A 21,279-nucleotide genomic window follows, 5' to 3' on the forward strand; every position below is an offset into this window, starting at 1 on the left:
AATGGTGAATCATCAACGCGGGTTAAGGCCATGGGTTCGGGTAGCTAGGGGATGTGGGACCGGAAGTCGGTTAGGTGATCCCGGTCATCACCATTAGGCTTTTTTGTGTAAACGAGAATTTATATTAATATCAATTGGTCATATTTCGAAATTATGTATCACGTAGACCGTTTAACAAAAAAATTTGCAAAATACACTGAGGTGCCAATCCATTTGGTCCCTCCTTTCAACTGATACGCATGTGCGCCAATTGAATTGGCTGCACCATGTGCCCTAACCAATCCAATTGGCGTCTGCACTATATTTTTAATGGCGCCTCCACCTAAAAGTGGGATACTCTGGACATTTTTGGCATGATTAAAGGAGTGACTTGAGAGTGGTTTATTGTTTGTAAAAAAATTAGAAATGATTCTGTTTCGTTGAATTAATGCTCTAATTTGAGGAGTTGCTTACCTTAGCTTTCGTGTAGCTTTGCGTCTGTGTTGAATGTTGTAAAACAAAAATTTATCGTTGGATTAATATTTTTATGTAAAACAAAAATTAAAAATCAAAAGAAAAAATATGGCCTCTCCAATACATTTAGAAATTGTTTTGAAATATATTGTATTATATTATTGTATTTTATTTGAATTTGTGTTTTTATTGACTATATTTAAAAATTATTTTTATTTTATAATTGTTACATTTTAATTTTTAAAAATATCTGAAATTTGATAATTGTTATTTATTTATAAAAAGATACTTATATATATATATATATATATATATATATATATATATATATATATATATATATATATATATATATATATATATATATATATATATATATATATATATATATATATATATATATATTTATATTTAACTTTATAGTTTTATAATTTATGCAAGAATACTTTTTTAATGATCAGACCATTAATTCAGGGTCAACTAAATTCAATTTTAATAGAAAGCAAATTCATATTTAATATAGTATATTTAAATAATATATATTTTTTCTGTAATTGTAATACAATTGAAAAAATCAATAATATCATTAATAAACTAAATCAATTTATATAGTAGTAATAAAACAAGAGATTAAATGTGAATACATTAACTAAAAAAAGTTAAGGCACATTCAAACGTTCCGTTTAAAATCAGTAGTATTACTTATTACAATAGAACAGTTTTTCTTTTTGAAATTAAACAAAATCATAATAATTTTATGAAATCAAATATATATTTACTATTTTGTTTTACACAATCTTAAAAGATTTGAATTTTTGATTTGATTTGATTTAAATCTTTAATTCGTTACTATTGGAGTTCTTTATAAACCCTCAAACGCTTTTTCTAAAACCCTAACGCTCCTCTCTTCTCTCATTCTCTTCCTTGCGTGCGTAGCATTCTCTTCATTCGGTAACTTTCTTTTTTGTTTCTTATCTCGTTGATTCATAGTTTATTGCGTTACACATTTGATTGCATATGATTATTAGATTTTGATTTGTTTTTGTTTCTGCTGATTTCTTATTCTATTGAAATCTAGCTGAAATTTGTGAATAAATAGTTTTCATCTAGGGTTTTGTATTGGGATCATACTTATGTATTGTTTTCTTTCTTGAATTGCTAGATTTTTTGGTTGCTGTGCTGTTGATAGTAGATTTTTTTCTTTGGGAATTGGGATCGTACTTATGTATTTTTTTCTTTGTTAAATTGAGAATTTGTTCATCTAGGGTTTTGTATTGGGATCATACTTATGTATTGTTTTCTGATTTGTTATTCTATTTCAATCTAGCTGGAATTTGTGATTAAGTACTTTTCATCTTGGGTTTTTTATTGGGATCATACCTATCTCGTCGATTCATAGTTTATTGCGTTACACATGTGATTGCATATGATTATTAGATGTTGCTTTGTTTTTTGTTTTGGTGATATGTTGTTCTATTTCATTCTACCTAGAATTTGTGAATACCTAGTATTGTTGATAGTACTGTTTTTTTCCTTAATTAATTAATAATTTTTTTTTGGAACTGGGAATCATACCTATGTATTGTTTTATTTGTTGAAATGCTAATCGATTGGTCATTGTGCTGTTGCTAGTGTGTTTTTTTCTTAATTTTTTGTGTGGTACTGGGATCATACTTATTGTTTTCTCTGTTGAATTAGCAGATCTTTGTGTTGTTTTAAGCATTTAAGGACAAATGGGAAAAGAAAAGGTTCATATTAACATTGTTGTCATTGGCCATGTCGACTCTGGGAAGTCAACTACCACTGGTCACTTGATCTACAAGCTTGGCGGTATTGACAAGCGTGTGATCGAGAGGTTTGAGAAAGAAGCTGCTGAGATGAACAAGCGTTCATTCAAGTATGCTTGGGTGCTTGACAAGCTCAAGGCTGAACGTGAAAGAGGTATCACTATTGACATTGCATTGTGGAAGTTTGAGACTACTAAGTACTACTGCACTGTCATTGATGCTCCCGGCCACAGAGATTTTATTAAGAACATGATTACTGGGACATCTCAAGCTGATTGTGCTGTTCTCATCATTGATTCCACTACTGGTGGTTTTGAAGCCGGTATTTCCAAGGATGGCCAGACCCGGGAACATGCGCTCCTTGCATTCACTCTTGGTGTCAAGCAAATGATTTGTTGCTGCAATAAGGTATTCGATTGTTGTATTGTATCCCTTTGATGGTGCATCTCATGTTATTTTTATAATTTATAATTATTTTATCTTAGTACTAATCTGTTGACATCTTGAACAGATGGATGCTACCACACCCAAGTACTCCAAGGGTAGGTATGATGAAATTGTCAAGGAAGTTGCATCCTATTTGAAGAAGGTTGGCTACAACCCCGACAAAATCCCATTTGTTCCCATCTCTGGTTTTGAGGGAGATAACATGATTGAGCGCTCTACAAATCTTGACTGGTACAAGGGTCCAACCCTTCTTGAGGCCCTTGACAATGTCAATGAGCCTAAGAGGCCATCTGACAAGCCCCTTCGGTTACCACTTCAGGATGTCTACAAGATTGGTGGAATTGGAACTGTGCCTGTGGGGCGTGTTGAGACCGGTACTATAAAACCTGGAATGGTGGTCACTTTTGGGCCAACTGGACTGCAAACTGAAGTCAAGTCTGTGGAGATGCACCATGAAGCTCTCACAGAAGCCCTTCCTGGTGACAATGTCGGATTTAATGTTAAGAATGTTGCTGTCAAGGATCTCAAGCGTGGTTTCGTTGCCTCAAACTCCAAGGATGACCCAGCTAAGGAGGCTGCTAATTTCACATCTCAAGTGATCATCATGAATCACCCTGGCCAGATTGGAAATGGCTATGCCCCTGTTCTTGACTGCCACACCTCCCACATTGCTGTCAAGTTTGCTGAGCTGGTTACCAAGATTGACAGACGTTCTGGTAAAGAGATTGAGAAGGAACCCAAGTTCTTAAAGAATGGTGATGCTGGTATTATTAAGATGGTTCCAACCAAGCCCATGGTGGTTGAGACTTTCTCTCAATATCCGCCACTTGGCCGTTTTGCTGTCAGAGACATGCGTCAAACTGTGGCTGTTGGGGTCATCAAGGCTGTGGAGAAGAAGGAACCCACCGGAGCAGCTAATAAGATAAAGAAGAAATGAACCGGGGTGTTTTACTGTTATAAATGGTCTGTTCTTAGTACTTTTGGTTTTTGTCTAATTAATTTGTTTTCTAGATTAAGTGTGAAGTCTACACCGTCATCTTGCAGCTTTTGTTCTCAGAACTGGGTTCTAGATCGACGGTGGCAGGGCTATTTCATTTGTGTTTATGCTTTAATTGTGTGTCTTGTGTGAACAGTTGAAAAATTTAAGCACCAAGTTTCGGAACCCCGTGATTTTATTTTGGAATTTACGTGTTTATTTATTGGTGTTATGTTCTTGCTGGGGAGTGTATGAATATTTTATGGCAATGCTTCATCATAATTTAACTATCTGTACCAAATGCAAATGTTATGATTGTTGCATTGCATATGTTGGTCGAATGTTATCATGTTCATATTGAACAGCACTAAGGTTCAAAGTCATTTGCGTTGGACAAGTTCTGGTTTTGAAAGCTACCAAGTGAGGTTTCAGTCTCGTATCATAAAGATAGTATTTGAGATATTATCAATAGTTTAAGATAATAAATAAAATTACAAAAGTGTTGATAAAGTTTATCCTCATGTTTAGATTTGCTATCAATTCTATCTCCAATATTTTTTATTTTGTTTCAAAATTATCCATGATATTATAAATTTGATGTCATTTGAATTTCGGCAAATATCAACAAATTATTGAATTTTTGACTCATAACCTATTTTTTCAAAAAATATCCCATCTTTTGTGTGTTAGCATTAAAAGGAGGTGTCAATTGGTCTGACATTTTTTTCCAAAAATAATGTACATTTAAGATAAAAGTCGAAATCGGACAGATAGATATTGATATTAATATAAGAACCTCACCCCCACCTGCCGGAGATTGCCTAAACTATTTAAACAAATCTGTGTAGTCCGTTGTATGCAATGAAGCACTACCTCTTTAATCCATCTGATAACCAAAAAGACTAATGTCGTTGATCGGGATGACCTAACCGACTTCCGATCCACATCCCCTAGTAACTCGAACGCGTGACCCTAATCCACGTTGATGATTCACCCTAGGTATTTAAGTGTTTGGGGGCTCAAGAACCTCACCCTCACCTGCAGGAGATTGCCTAAGATATTTAGACAAATCTGTGTAGTCCTGTGTATGCAATGAAGCACTACCTCTTTAATCCATCTGATCACCTCTTCTCATGTACCAAATCTTTCCGTCGTTATAAACGCATCAGAAGTATCTACACATAATTGTCACTTAGCCAAAAATGTTTCGACATTTAATATATTGTGTGGTGTATATAATTATGGATTGGATTACAAATTTATCGATCTTCCTATTTCTAGTCATTTAGATATGGAGATAATAAAATTGTTGTTGAGATGACAACGAACATGGTTCAGTCTAAAAATATACTTGCAACTTTGAAACAAAAAAAAAGACCTAATAGTGTCTCAAATATTAACCAAGATAACAATGTTTGACACATAAATAATAAGATGGTAAGGGGTCCAGGATTTAAAATGCAATAGTTATTGAAATTGTTGGATAAGCATCATTATGTTTATAGGTATATAATGTGTAAGGATGGAAATTTTGTTCGAGATATATTTTGGACACATCTTGAATCCATCAATTTGCTTAGCACATTTCTCATAGTACTAATAATTGATTCAAAGTACATTTTTACCAACAAGTACATGCCATCTCTGTTTGAAATTGTTGGTGTTACTTCTATAAAGATGACATATTCAATTGGCTTTGTTTATTTGGAATATACAAAAGAGGATAATGTTACACTAACTCTATAAATTTATTATAGTATGTTGAAAGAATCATAAAACATGTCATATGTGATTGTCACATATTGTGATACTTCATCGATGAATTCTGTTGCAAAAGTATTTCATGCATCATATGTTTTATTGTGTCGGTATCATAATAACAAAAAATGTGAGACATAAAATTAAGAGAATATTAGGAAACAAAAAGGATCAAGGGTGAAAACGGGAAAATGATCTAAAAATTCACACAAATATTGGATCACAAAATGGATACGAGGAGTATTATATTTAATTCTTCTAAAGATGATTCATATGTTCATTATGGCATGGAGTTCATAAATGTGCAGGCAAATTATCGTGGTTTTTAAAAATATGTTGAAACTACAATAATAGATCAAGTGAAGAAAAAATTAGTTTATGCACGAGTTGGTCATGTTAGATACCTTGGCGACACCACAACAAATAAAGTTGAATTTGTTCATGGTACATTGAAAAAATGATTGCAAGATAGTAAGGGTGATTTTTGCAAAGGTTAGGAAGCAACCATCATTATGACTGTAATGAATCACAATGTAGTACACATATCCTTTGGTAAAAGTATCACAATCATATAATACAAATTTAAGGGTAAAAACTTGTATTCACAATTGATTGTTAATATATCTCATACAAGATTGAATTTATTTATCATGAAGTTGTGTGAGCGGAGAAAATTGGTCTAGATAGCTCAAAGTGTGGTTGTACATTTAGAAAAAAATCTATTATCTTCCATATGCATATGTAATAGCCAAGAAGATGAAGCTTATTGAACTTATATGTATTGATTGATAAGGTCAACACACTATAAAATGCTTCAGTTTGATGGTAATGGTATGATTGATGATGGTAATGTTAGAATTTTTGGGTCATAAATATAATATTGCATGTCTTAGGGAAATTATTTAATTAGCCAAAACTGCAGTGGTCTAATTAATATTAAGTATGTGGCTAAAAGCATAAATATCATGAAATATGAGATTATTGTGTAGATACCATAAGTCAATATCTAATTTGATGAGGGGCCAAATTAGAATATTGAACACTAAGAAATAACCCTAAGGTTATTTGTAGGGGTTATGATCCCCATTTGTAGACAACACAAAATGGTTTATCAAAACTTCGTTCTTCATCCCCACCAGAGGAGAATCAAGGAGCCATATAAAAACTCTACAAATTGGAAGATAAAATTTCCGCAAACCTTCAGTAATTTCCAATGGCAAACTCAGATAGGCTTCCGCTTTTATTCTCTAATTGAATTTTGATATCAGTTTAAGGGATACAAGTTGATGGTGTATCGACTCATAAATATTATTTTAGAGTTCTGTTCTTGATTTCTATATCGATAGAATTAATAAGGTTATGAATAAATCTAACAAGTGGTATCAGGGTCACTCATATCTGATTCAATTTGATTTTTGAGATATTTTTTTTAACCTTTATTTTCTAAAATTAGGATTTATGTTATCTTCCAATCGATATTGGTTGCAAATACAGTTTCGAAGGAGATAGCAATTCGTTGGAAACCCTTATATTTGTCTGCATACCTTTAATTTACAACCAGTGAGTTGAATTACATGTATTTTTGTTATGTATCATTTTTTGTTTGGTATCAAGACCGATAACACTAACGATTACCTTTTCTTAATAAGATAAATATTATATATTATATATGCAATCATGGATTGAAAAACTTTGGGATATTTTTGTTTTCTAATTTTTTTCAATTAAACTTTTTAATTTAATGAATCATCAAAAGAAAAATAATTTATGTACGGTTTAATCTTTAATTGAGAATTCATTCTATTTGCAATTGTCTAAATGAGTATAACGCGGGTGAATTGGATAAGTATAACATTTGCATTTGTTATTATTTATGTCATGTACCGTATAAGTTTCTGCTATGCAAGTATGTTATAATAATTATATTATTATTATTTATGATAATTCATATATATGACTTAACCTTTTAAATATTATTTATTGTTTATAATAAATATTATATATGACTTAATATTTTGGAATCAAACCGAGTATCAATGTAGTAACAGTGCGTAACAACACAATAAAGTGCATTGGTCTAATTTGGATTTAATTTCAATTTTTTCTTTGATTCAATTTTGTTCAAATTTGGCTAAGGATTGTATTTTTATATAGTAATTTAACATTTTTAAGTAAGTAGTTGAAATGAAAAAAGTCGCCAAAATGACCTGTTTTGTAGAAAATGCTTCTGAAAAATGTTAAATATTTTTCTAGTTGTGTGTATGTTTGTCCACGTGAGTATCAATTCATCCTAAGGACAATTGGTGGTTGGTCAGTTTTCATATGCGTCTTTGATGGTAAACATGTGATAATTATAAGCTTTCACATGTGAATAGTAAATTAATTCAGAGAATGGTTTATTATTCAACATTCTTTTATTAATGTTTGACCGTTACAACGAGAGTACCACTAACAACTAATATTATTGTCCAAAGACTCAATATTGATGGTGCACTAGGTATCTTGAGATTGATTATATATTTATTTTAACAAATTGATGATTCCATTTTTATATGAGTATATTTATAATATTTATTATGTTCTATTTTTCAACTACAATTGCTTCAACATCTACTAACATGAATAAGATTCAGGCCCTTAATGGGATAAATTTTAAGGATTGGAATGAGAACATGAGAAATGTTCTTTTCTGCATGGATCTTGACATTGCATTAGGGAATGAGCAACCACCTTCTCCTATGAAATCTAGTACCTATAAACAAAGGAAAAATTATAAGAAATAGGATTGCTCTAATCGCATGAGTCATTGTCTGATTTATTCTTAGGTCAATTTAGCTTTAGCTCATGGAAACACTTGGTGGTTAGACTCTAGTGCAACTACTAACATCAATGTTTCAATGAAAGGTTGCCCGAACTACCGAAAGTCAAATGATGTTGAAAGATACATCTACATGGAATATGGCAAGTCGGTGGAGGTGGAAGCTATATGATATTTTATATTATTACTGTGTACCGGATTTTATTTGGATTTGAAATACACCTTTATGGTTCTGTCATTTAGACGAAATTTAATTTCAGTTTCTTATTTGGACAAATCAGGTTGTTTTTCTTCATTTGGAAACAATATGTTCAAGTTGTCTTTCAATTCAAATATTGTTGGAACTGGTTCACTATTGAGTCATGCTAATCTATATTTGCTTGACACAATAGCTACCTATGGTGAATCCTTGAATGTGTAGTCACATGGTACTAAGCATAAAATCGACGATAACAATTCATGAGCATTATAGCACAAATGCCTAGGCCACATCTCTAAAAATAGAGTTGATCGACTAGTGTCTGATGGAATTTTAGATTCCACCGACTTTACAAACTTTGATGTTTTTGTCGAGTGTGTTAAAGGTAAATAGACCAAAACAAAGAAATATGTTACATATAGATCTACAAATATCTTATAATTAATTCATACAGACATTTGTGGACCATTTCCCGTACCTTTTTGGAATGGTCAACAATATTTTTATATCATTCATAGACGATTACTCTAGATATACATACATATTTCTTTTACATGAAAAGTATCAATCATTGGATGTGTTCAAATCATTTAAGGTTGAAGTTGAGAATAAACTCAACAAAAAAATTAAGAAAGTCAAGTCTGACAGTGGCAGTGAATATTACGGCAAATATGACGGTTCAGGTGAACAACATCCAAGGCATTTTGCCAAATACTTGGAGGAATGTGGAATCATCCCACAATACACTATGCCAGGATTGCCTAGTATGAACGGTGTTGCTGGAAGACGAAATCAGACTCTTAAGGATATGGTAAGAAGTGTGATTTGCCATTCTACTTTACCATAGTCACTATGGGGAGAGACGCTAAAGACTGCAACTTATATTCTAAATAGAGTACCAACAAAAGCAGTTTCCAAAACACCCTACGAGTTTTGGACTGGGTGAAAGCCTAATTATTTTTTTTTTCATGTGTGTGGATGTCCAACTGAGGCAAGGCCTTACAAACCAAATGAAAATAAATTGGACTCTTAAACAATGAATAACTACTTTATTTATTATTTTGAAAGATCTAGGGGCTACAAATTTTTAACGATCCCAAATTAAATTAAATTTTGAGACGGGAACATACACATTCTTTGAGGATGTTGAGTTTGGGGGAAGAATAATGTTAGAGACTTTGTCTTAGAGGAATAATCAATAACAATTTTAGAACTGATTCATATAGTTGCTTTTGATCAAGCAAGAACAGAACCTTCATAAGACATTATTCCTCCAACTCAGGATGATTTGGTGATTCATGAAGAACAAACTCAAGATCCTTAAGAACAAGTGTTACAAGAACCAATACCTTTACGGAGATCCACTAGAGAAAGGAGAAATTCTATTCCGGATTATTACATAGTCTTTCTCCAAGAACATGAGAAAAATAATGGTATGATGGAAGATGATCTAATCAACTTCCTGGTCCAGAGCTCATTACATCCGACTTTGGAGTAAGGGGTATGGGGATGTTGTGCAGGTAAAGAACCTCATGCCAGATCTACTCACGACGGGTGTTCAAGGGCGTGCAATTATCTGTCAACTTGCCTATCTTCTTAAACGCAGTCTTGTCTTTTTATGGGAGAGTTATAATTTCTCTTCCCCTGTTGGTGTGAACCCCCGTCATTGGAAATATGCTCTTTGACACCACACACCTTCTTTTTGGTGTTACTATCCTCACCTTTTATGTAGCATTCTACTATGGTGACCACCTTCGCCAACGATAGTGTTGGCTTATAGGCGAGAGATTGTTGAAGTGTCCCGTCTTGAGTCCATTTTGGAACACCACCACAAACTTTTATTAGTTTTATGGGGCAACCCTGATGGTGGCTTTGTTAAAGTAGACAAGATAGTCCCTCAGTAACCCTGATGGACCATGACATATGTTGAATAAGCTGGTGGTGAACATTTTATGTGACGGTTGTCGGTGAACTGGTTTACAATATTCTTTACTAGCTCTTGATAGTTGGTGATGGAGGCACGACGTATATGTATCATCTTAGGACGACGTCCTTCAAGGTGTCGAATAACAATTTACACTTCAAAGAGTCATACGATTATATGATTACCATATGTGTGTTGGTGGATACATCATGCTCATATGGGTTACTGCACCCGTCAAACTTGGCCAAAGCGGGAGGTTTAGATCCCTCAAGAATAGGCGCCCCATATATCATTTGAGAGTGATTGAGGGTCCAACAATTCCATCTCTTTCGGAGGATTGGACTCCTGTTGGCGTTGTCTGATGTTGTGGACATCGTCCTCCAGTGTTTGGTTATGGTGACGTAATTCGTCCATGGTGGCATGCATCTATGTCATGGCATCAACATCACCATTATTGCTAGTACCTTCGAGTGTAGTGGATGGTGCTCTGATGTTAACCATGGCCTAAAGTGGCTAAGTTTATGAGTGAAAGGTAACTGTGAGCAGGGTGATGTTGATGGAAAAAGTATGGCCCATGTTTGTTTTATCGGCCCCCCACAATTGGTGCCACTTTACTGATTAAAAAGTACAAGTCTGTGTGTTCCTCTTGCAAGAGCATGAGGACTCAGAGGCCTTAGTAGGTATATTATGTTGTATAGTGGTTAAGACTTTCCCACGATCGTGAGAAGCCATATACGACAATGTTTTGTGGTGGTTTTAAGGATATGCTAATGTGAGGTGAAATACCTTGTTAAAAATGGTGTGCTTAGGTTTAAGCGTATATGGGGATGTGATTTGTATCGTTTAAGATTTGTTGGGGAAAGATATTTATAGAGGATTTTAGGCCTAGGGTTTGAGTCACCCTTTGAGGTGGCAACCACTCCTTTATGCACATTGGAAGTTGTTGACCCCCTAATCTTTCGAAGGCAGTGGTGGACTCCCACTCTTTTGACTGACTATTTTACACACATCATCAGTGGTGAGGCAAGCCCTTTATTATGGTCAGGATATCGTCAAACGACATCACAATCAAGCGAGAGCACCTTTGTTGAGAACACTCATAAATATAACACTATAAAAAACATTAGTAGGTATATCATGTTGTATAATGGTTATGGTTTTCGCACAATGGCGAGAAGCCATATATTGTGGTGTTTTGTGTTGGCTTGAAGGATCTTCTCATGTGAGGTGAGAGGCCTTGTTACGAAATAGTATGCTTAAATATAAGCGTACACAGAGGTATAATTTGTATGGCTTAAGATATGTCCCTTCTCCCATTAGAGAAAAAAATATTTATAGAGGCTTTTAGACCTAGGTTTTGGGTCACCCTTTGAGGTGGCAACCGCTCCCTTATGCGTAGGGGAAGTTGTTGACAACCTAATCTTCCGAAGATATTGGTAAACTCCATATTCTTTGACTAACGATTTTACACACATCATTAGTAGTGAGGGCAAGCCCTTTATTCCGGCCATGATATCGCCCATGCGACATTGCACTCGGGCGATGACACCCTTATTGAGGACAATCACAAATATAACACTACAAAAAAACATTAAACATGTAACTTTCATATTAATCATGCAACATATATCATTCAAAAACTAATATGCATGCATCCTGATTGATTCATAATCTAAAAAAGTCAACCCAGTTTTTACAACCATTAATATAAAAAAAATGAGAAATGAAGGAGAGGAAACCACCTTAAACCTTGTATCTAATTCCAAGATAAGATATAAGCTTTAAATGTGTGGATGCGTTACAAATCTCTCTCATTTAATTTGATGATCAAAGTGCACCTTGTCATACATGTGCAATTTCACTAATATTATTTTGCCTAAATTTTCTATTAAACAAAGTAGGAAAGGATTAAATCTTAATTAATTAATTTGGTAACTTGGATGGTGCATTTATGATTATGAAATGACGCAATTACCGTCATATTGAAAGAGTTTATTTGACCATTTATCCATTCAATTTCAACAATTTATGAAATCACTCAGACTTTAATGGGTTAATTAAGTCGGAATATTGCATCATGTATACTCCGATATCAATTAAACATGATAGTTAAATTTGTTACTTAAGTAGACTTTTCAAATAAAAGTTAGATAAACTTCAAGAATAACATCTATAATTAAAATTTTTATAATGATTTAATACTTTAATATCAAATATAGATAAAATAATTCAATATGAAATTAAATAAAATACTTTTAAAAAATTGGTACAAAAGTAGTGTTAGGGATTTAAGAAGGATTTTCAAAAAGTTTTAATCCTATTCGCAGCGTAATCCCAATAGATGGATTTTTAATTAAACCATTAATCTTATATTATCAAAGTATGATTTTTAGAATACCATTTAAAACATGCATTATTTTTATCACAAATATAAAAAAATACCAATATTTCTATAAAGTCCACGTAAGCACAAAGTGGAACGTTGTATTAGTGATTTTTTTAGAAAGACGACAATTAAGACGCATATTGGAAAAAAAACTGCGTTGTTTATATTGGAAGTCCTTAATAATTCAAATGCTTGATAGAAGCTTTAAAAAGCACTGCAGTGAAAACAACTTATTGGATAAGTTGTTTTGAAAATAAACTGTTTTTGCAATTCTGTTTTTTTCTGTTATTCTTGGGCCTGTTTGTGGTTCCAATTTGTACCACATAAATAGACATTGTATGTCATAGTTGAAAGGTTAATGCCATATGATTCAATTCTCTCAATCTTTCTCTATTTCTCTATCTCTCTCTATTCACATTATCATCTTCATCTTTCCCAAACACACTGTTTTTCACCACTCCATTTCTGGTTTTTTCCAACATTTGGCATCAAGAGCTTTGGTTCTGATCCAATTCCGCTGCAATCATGTCCGTTTCAAACGATAAAATACCTACCAATCTTCCAATCCTTGACTCGAAAAACTACGACAAATGGGCGAAGCAAATGAAGGTTTTGTTCGGTTATCAAGACGTTCTTGAGGTGATCAAAGATGGTGTTACGTCTCTCGTCGAAGGAGCTACGGATGCTCAAAAGGCTACGTTCAAAGAAGAGAAGAAGAAGGATTACAAAGCGCTGTTCTTGATCCATTATTGTGTCGATGGTGACAACTTTGAAAAAGTAGGCGATTGCGATTCCGCAAAGCAAGCGTAGGAGATTCTTGAGAAGGCTTATGCTGGGGCTGCCAAAGCCAAAGTGGTGAGGTTACAAACTCACAAGCGACAATTCGAGTTAATGCAAATGGAGGACAAGGAGTCGATAAACGATTATGTGACGCGTATTACGCGTGTGATGAATCAAATCAAGTCGTGCGGGGAAACTACGGTAGAGCAGAATGTTGTGTCGAAGATCTTGCGTTCTTTAACGCCAAGATTCGACAACATTGTCGTTGCGCTTGAAGAATCGAAGGATTTATCGTTGTTGTCGAAGGAGGAGCTTCAAAGCTCACTAGAAGCTCATGAACAACAAATGGATGAGAGAGGAAACGATAAAGCGAAGTCGGAAATAACATTGCAAGCGCGACTTCATGAGAAGAGTAAACGATCGGAGAGGAAAGGGCATCCGAGAGGGAAGTCCAATTTCCAGAATTTTGGTGGTAGAGATTCACAAAATTCAAAGGGGCAAAAAGGTGAGGGAAGCTCCAAGGAGGGTGATCAAGGAACCCACAAGCCATTCGACAAAAGTAACGTGAAGTGTTACAATTGTCAAAAGCTTGGGCATTTCGCAAAGTATTGCCACGCGAAACTAATAGAAAATCGCGCGGATGAGGCGAAGTTTGCTAGGGAAGAAGCGAATGATGATAATGCGCTTCTTGTGATGATCACGGAAGAGAATTATGGCATGAGAGAAGGGCTGGACAACAGTGGCAGCAGTGCAAACAATTCTGCAGAAACGCGTTCGGAGAAAAACGCAATGGTAACGGTTCGAGATGGAATTCAAAGTAGCGATGAGTGGTACTTGGATTCTGGTTGTTCGACTCATATGACGGGAAGAAAGGATTGGTTTGTCAAGATCAATCAAGCCACGAAGAATAAAGTGAGATTTGCCGATGATACGACGTTATCCGCCGATGGCGTTGGAGATGTCTTGATCGTGAAGAAAGATTGTAGTCGTTCATTGATCAAGGATGTGTTGTACATTCCAAGAATCAAATGTAATCTTTTGAGCATTGGCCAACTACTCGAGAAATATTACATTATTCGCATGGAAAACAAGGTATTGCGCGTTTTGGACCGAAAGGGAGTTTTGGTACTTAAAGCACCGATGACTGCCAATCGAAATTTCAAGATAGCATTGAAAGTAATGGAGCATCGATGTTTAGCTACAGCGGCAAGTCGTGAGGAGTGGTTGTGGCATTACCGTCTTGGTCATCTCAATTTTCGAGACCTCGACGCATTGCATAAACATGGTATGGTGACCGGGCTGCCAAGAATCGTGGTTCCAGCTGAGTTGTGTGTTGAATGTGTTCAAGGGAAGCAACACAATAGTGTTTTCAGCAAGGATACATGTCATAGGACCAAGCATCTTCTTGAGGTGGTGTATTCGGACGTGTGTGGGCCGATGCAAGTCAACTCGTATGGAGGTAACCGATACTTTGTCACGTTTATTGATGATTTTAGTAGGAAGCTTTGGATTTATCTAATCAAGAGGAAGGATGAGGTGTTTGATATGTTCGAACGATTTAAATCCATGGTTGAGCGACAAAGTAGTCACAAACTCAAAATTCTCAAAACCGATGGAGGAGGAGAATTTACTTCGAGGGAATTTGGGAGCTATTGTGACGATGAGGGTATTGTGCGTGAGGTTGTACCACCCTATACGCCTCAGCAAAATGGTGTTGCCGAGAGAAAAAATCGGACGATTATGAACATGGTGCGTAACATGTTGAAAGCGAAAAATCTTCCGAAAGAGTTGTGGGGAGAAGTTGTTTCTACAGCTGCCTATTTGATAAACAGGTGTCCTACAAAGAAGCTGGACAAGGTTACTCCAGAAGAGGTATGGTGTGGACACAAGCCAAGTTTGAGTCACTTGCGTGTTTTCGGTTCGGTAGCGTTTCGACATATTCCGGGTCAGATTCGAAAGAAATTAGATGACAAGGGTGAAATGATGTTGCTGATTGGTTATCATCCTACCGGAGTCTACAAGCTGTTTGATATGAGTAACAAGAAGATTGTGATAAGTCGAGATGTGATCGTGGACGAGTTTCGGCAGTTTGATAGCAGAAAATCTGCCATATCAGTTCAGGAAATCGATTTGCCTCAAGATGAAATCGATTTCATGCAGGAAAATTAGCATTCTGGAGCTGCTAGAACTGGTTCTGGTGAGGTTGAAATCGATTTGCCTCAAGGTGAAATCGATTTCATGCAGGAAAATTTGAATTCTCAGCCTGCTGAAAGTACTGTACAACAACCTTTTATAACCGAAACAGGTGAATCAAGTAGACGACCAACAAGGCAAAGAGGATTGCCTCAAAGACTCCGTGATTGTGAATTATTCCGAGATAGCGAGATCAACAATGAGGGTGATCTTATTCACTTCGCTCTAATGGCCGAATCCGAATCGGTGAATATGGATGAGGCATTAAGCGATCCAAAGTGGATGTGTGCGATGAAAGAAGAACTGAATTCGATTGAGAAGAACAGTACTTGGATGTTGGTTGATTTACCGAAAGGTAAAAAGGCGATAGGTGTGAAGTGGGTCTACAAAGTGAAAGTGAATCCGAAAGGCGAGATAATCAAGCATAAAGCTCGATTAGTAGCGAAGGGATTTTTGCAAAAGGAAGGGATAGACTTCGATGAAGTGTTTGCTCCAGTTGCAAGGCATGAAACCATTCGGTTAGTTGTTGCGATGGCAAATAACAACAGCTGGCCGTTGTATCAAATGGACGTCAAATCTGCATTTTTGAATGGTCCACTTGATGAGAAGGTATATGTGAGACAGCCACCTGGTTTTGTGATAAAAAATCAAGAGACAAAGGTCTATAAGTTGAGGAAGGCACTCTATGGTTTGAAACAAGCTCCAAGAGCTTGGAACAAACGCATAGATGGATTTCTTAGCGATGTTGGTTTCAAGAAATGCGTATCCGAACATGGAGTTTATGTGAAACCGGATGCAATTGAAGGAGTAATCATTCTTTATCTTTATGTGGACGATTTGTTGATTACTGGCAACTGTGAAAAGAACATTTCAAAGTTCAAAGGAAAGCTTATGAAGGAATTTGAAATGAGTGATCTTGGTATCATGAGATACTTCTTAGGCATAGAGTTCCAAAGGACAAAATTGGGACTGCTCATGCACCAAAGAAGGTACGCCATGGAAATTCTGAAGAGGTGTGATATGGAGCATTGCAATGCTGCCATAACACCAGCCGAGACACGATTACAACTGTCCAAGAGTGAAGAAGAACAAGATGTGGATCCTACTCAATACCGGAGATTGATAGGATCATTGTGTTACTTGTGCAATACGCGGCCATATTTGGCGTTTAGTGTCGGTATTGCAAGTAGATTCATGGAGAGGCCGAAGGTATCACACTTGGCAGCAGTTAAGAGGATCCTTAGATATGTGAAAGGTACTCTTGGTTGTGGAATTTTGTTTCCGGCAAGCGACATGGGTAGAAGTTGTGAGTTACTCGGATACACCGATTCCAATTGGTGCGGAGATAAGGATGATCGAAAGTCTACGACGGGGTATCTCTTTATGTTCGGTAAGGCACCAATCTCTTGGTGTTCGAAAAAGGAACCGGTTGTAGCCCTCTCTTCTTGCGAGGCCGAGTATATAACAGCGTCGATGTGTGCATGCCAAGCTGTGTGGCTGGTGAATCTATGTAAGGAGTTGGACAACAGTAGAAATGGGGCTGTTTTGCTACTTGTGGACAACATTTCAGCGATAAACCTTGCTAAGAATCCCATAGCACATGGGAGGAGCAAGCATATTGAAATGCGATTCCACTATTTGAGAGAATTGGTGAGCTCCGGACAGTTGCGTTTAGGGTACTGTAGAAGCGAAGAACAAGTCGCGGACTTGTTAACGAAAGGCGTGACAAGTGATGTGTTCAAGAGACTTGTGAAGAAGTTGAGCATGATGAGTGTGGAGCATTTGAATTAAGGTGGTGTATTGGAAGTCCTTAATAATTCAAATGCTTGATAGAAGCTTTAAAAAGCACTGCAGTGAAAACAGCTTATTGGATAAGTTGTTTTGGAAATAAGCTGTTTTTGCAATTCTGTTTTTTCTGTTATTCTTGGGCCTGTTTGTGGTTCCAATTTGTACTTTATAAATAGACATTGTATGTCATAGTTGAAAGGTTAATGCCATATGATTCAATTCTCTCAATCTTTCTCTATTTCTCTATCTCTCTCTATTCACATTATCATCTTCATCTTTCCCAAACACACTGTTTTTCACCACTCCATTTCTGGTTTTTTCCAACAGTTTATAGAGAATAAAGAATTGTTGAAATACTCTATGCGTGTGATCCTCTAGATTTTCGTAATATTGATAATAATATTAAATCACTTGTTTAATAATATAAACCATAAGTGGTATCTAACTACACATCATTCATATCTAAGTAACAAGAATATCATGTCATATGACATCAGGGTCATCTCAACCAATATTGAGGTCTAGAGCAAACTCTAAAAATTGAATCTTTATAAAATTAAATTTTTATATAAATAATTTAAATATTTTTTCCGAACCTTTTGAGATGCAGAATCGTTTGTCAAATTGTCATAATCAGGTTCCTGTAAAATTTATTTTTCAATGGATAGTAAAACCAATATATTAATCTCTGTTAATACATTGTTGATTAAATATGATTTTATTAATTTTAAATTAAAAATATATAAATACACCTTTCAATAATTCTATAGCAACATCAATAAACAATCACCAATATTTTTATATTTATTTATTTTTGCTTGTTTTAGTAATGTTATCTACGGTTCCTTGTTGCGCTATAATAAAAGCTTCATTTCTTTTATTTTTGTAATTTTGAATAACCTGATTCGTATTTTTGAGTTGACATTATATATTTTAAGATAAAAGTAAAAAAAAATCAAAAATATAAAAAATTACTATAAATAAAGATCAAAGAGAACAAATTAGAATAATAGAACCCGGTTTCAAAAAAAATGTTGATTGATTCAAAATTTAACAAATTCAAAACATGACAATTATTTTAAAATTTGAAAACCAAAATAATTAAATTAACAAACAAATAAAAATTTGAAAGAAATGAAAATGATAATTGAAAGAACTGAATTGATTACAAGGTTGCATGCAAATAAATAAACTTAAGAAATTGAATAATTCAAGATAAACAATACATACATGTAAATAACGACGTAACACAAAATATAACTTGAGATTTATGGAAAACAACTTGATAAAATAAAGAGTTAAAGAGACATGACAACAAAACTATAAAATTTGGAGTAAGAGTATGATTAGTATATATGAGTTTGAATAGAGAGAACTTGGAAATTTAGAACACAACAAATATATTCTACTTGATTCGAAGAGAAATAGACAAGAGAGAGGAAAAAACAGTGGGACCCACAACCTTTTTCTTTCTCTCCTGTCATGTGAAGAAAGAAGAATGAATGAAGTTTCTCTCATTTTTGTCATTTGAATAATTCATCTTTACTTGTAACACCTTTTGAGTTTTAAATTTGATTGAATTTTTTTGTTTTATTTAATATTTGTGAAAAAGATAATTTTTGTTTTAAAGTAATATCGTCATAAAAAAATTATATTAGTTTAAATTTAAATTTTCAATTTATTCTTTTATATGGTGGTTGGGTAAGTTTTTTTTTTTAATAAATTTTAAATTGTAACATGTAAAATAAAAACAATTTTTTATATTTTATGTTTTAATAAAAAATATTATTTCATTTAACTTTTTAAAAATCATATACTAATATTAAGATAATTTTAAAAATATGTACTTATAATAAAATATTTATATTCATTTTAAGGATAAATTTGTCTTTCTAAAAGTTAAACACACTTCTCTCTTCTATTTTTCTTCTCTTTCTTTTATAACAAACAATGTATTGCAAAGGCTAAGGCTTAAAAATTGCAATGTATAGCATATAACAATCAACAACGATGATTGAACGGTACAATTAACAAAATTAATTATTTCTTCTGATTAATAATAATTAACAAACTTTTTTTGACACAAAAATGAACTCTTTCTTAAAATTTACAAACCACAATGTTTGAGAGTTGATTGATGTCATGTTTATATATTCGTTTAGAAGTAAATGGTGCTATATATATATTAGTTAAAAAATAAAAAAATCGGGGGTCTAAAACGGGGACTTTACTCGTCTAAGGGTTGAGACGACCCTAAATGACATAACATTTCTATGTTAATGATCATGTGTATAATTATTCTTTTGTATTTATATTTATATTGAATAGAAGACATAAAACGTGGAATCGTTGTGTAATCCAATATTATATTCTTCGTTATCCAAGTATACTTGGTAACAACAGATTAACTCAATATCTCATATTGACTTATTTTGGTACAACCATGCATTTTAGAGTCATACTCAATCAAGTGGCCCACAAATATTACTCTCGTATATCTTTTTAATATATTTACTTTTTAAGAAATTGAATGGTATATTTTAATATAAGAGCAAATGAGTATAACTAAAGATTCTTAACTAGATTCTTTCAGTAATAAATAACATAGATGTCTTCCAAGCAAATATATTGACCATGATTTTATCACCAACCTCTTTCACAACATCTCAATATCCATATCCACAACCAATCATCAATTACCTCCAAAGTTAACAACTTCATCATAAATAAAATGTAAGTGATCCCTATAAATTTTAATTTGGCCTATCCTAATTTTACAAATATTCTTAAATATTGTCATATTCCTATTGATGACTATGTTAATAAGATGTGTTGAAAACCTTTGGATTCTGGTAAGTTAAACCTAAGAATTACACATAATTTCATAGACAAGCCAACTCAATTTGTCAATTGATCAAGTTGGACTGTAATGTCTGCATATCACCATTTAAATCTCTACTCTTTTGAAGAATCATTCACAACAGACTTCCATTTGAAAATGATTATCCAACTTCATTGGCATCATTAGTCACATTTCTTCCATAGATGATTGTTCGATTAACATGAAACAAGTCATGGTATCCTCACCGCAAGGTGGCAGTGACTACATGCATTATCCATTCAATAAATGCTATCTAGTATGGTAGGAACTAAATCAAGTTTGATGACATAAAAATTGATTGGAAAACTAGTATTGTCTATATTTTTTCCAATATATCTATTTCAAGTAACATAACTCTTAAGAATTAAAACTCATATAAAATGGATTTATCCATCCTCAAATATTTCTCCGTTAAATTAATCCTTATGACCAACCACCCATCGTTGAAGTCCTTTAGCAACCTCCCACCATTGACTGGTTAAATGCAACACCGATGGCATGACTATATCTACTTCCTTTCTTTGTGTCTATAGTGGTATTTTCAGAAGCTTAAACATGGACCATATGAGAAGTTTTACTTCTCATGTTGGAATTGACAATGCTTTACACCTTGAGTTCATTGAAGCAATGTTTGTAGTAGAGCTAGCTCATAAGAAGCATTGGATATTTTTTGTGTGTTAATCATACTCAAAACATATTGTACAAGCTTTTTTCATATGATATGGTGCTTTAGAAGCTAAATACTAGATGGATGAATTGCATTCACCATACTAACTCCATGAACTTCATTATATCCCATATCTTTAGGAAAAAGAATTCATATGCATGCAAGCTTACTAACTTAGGTTTAAACAATATAAAATTCACTTGGTTGGACTATATTCATGAA

General features: G+C 34.0%; 3 protein-coding genes across 10 annotated transcripts in view; all 3 read left to right on the forward strand.

Annotated features, from left to right (window-relative positions):
• LOC127105018 (elongation factor 1-alpha) overlaps window positions 1-3,849 on the forward strand; it is a 71,454-nt gene extending 67,605 nt beyond the window's left edge. Inside the window, exons 1-3 of one of the 4 annotated variants that reach the window (XM_051042169.1) lie at window positions 1,263-1,404; window positions 2,155-2,648; window positions 2,752-3,849. In XM_051042169.1, the coding sequence (XP_050898126.1) occupies window positions 2,187-2,648; window positions 2,752-3,624 (1,335 nt within the window). In that variant the 5' untranslated portion in view covers window positions 1,263-1,404; window positions 2,155-2,186 and the 3' untranslated portion in view covers window positions 3,625-3,849. Of the gene's footprint in view, window positions 1-1,262; window positions 1,405-2,151; window positions 2,649-2,751 lie in introns of those variants that run through there. The other 3 variants (XM_051042171.1, XM_051042170.1, XM_051042172.1) reach the window with 3 other exon arrangements.
• The window catches only part of LOC127105019 (elongation factor 1-alpha), a 94,648-nt gene that overhangs the window by 67,605 nt on the left and 5,764 nt on the right, over window positions 1-21,279 (forward strand). Inside the window, exon 1 of one of the 4 annotated variants that reach the window (XM_051042175.1) lies at window positions 1,266-1,404. The exons of 2 other annotated variants lie outside the window; for them this stretch is intronic. The gene's annotated coding sequence lies outside the window, so the exon portion shown is untranslated. Of the gene's footprint in view, window positions 1-1,265; window positions 1,405-21,279 lie in introns of those variants that run through there. One more of the 4 variants, XM_051042178.1, reaches the window with a different exon arrangement.
• LOC127105020 (elongation factor 1-alpha) overlaps window positions 1,266-21,279 on the forward strand; it is a 48,107-nt gene continuing 28,093 nt past the window's right edge. The window contains exon 1 of one of the 2 annotated variants that reach the window (XM_051042183.1): window positions 1,266-1,404. The gene's annotated coding sequence lies outside the window, so the exon portion shown is untranslated. The remainder of the gene's footprint in view (window positions 1,405-21,279) is intronic. The other variant, XM_051042186.1, reaches the window with a different exon arrangement.

Source organism: Lathyrus oleraceus, chromosome 7, assembly GCF_024323335.1.
Source record: "Lathyrus oleraceus cultivar Zhongwan6 chromosome 7, CAAS_Psat_ZW6_1.0, whole genome shotgun sequence".
NCBI lineage: Eukaryota > Viridiplantae > Streptophyta > Magnoliopsida > Fabales > Fabaceae > Lathyrus > Lathyrus oleraceus.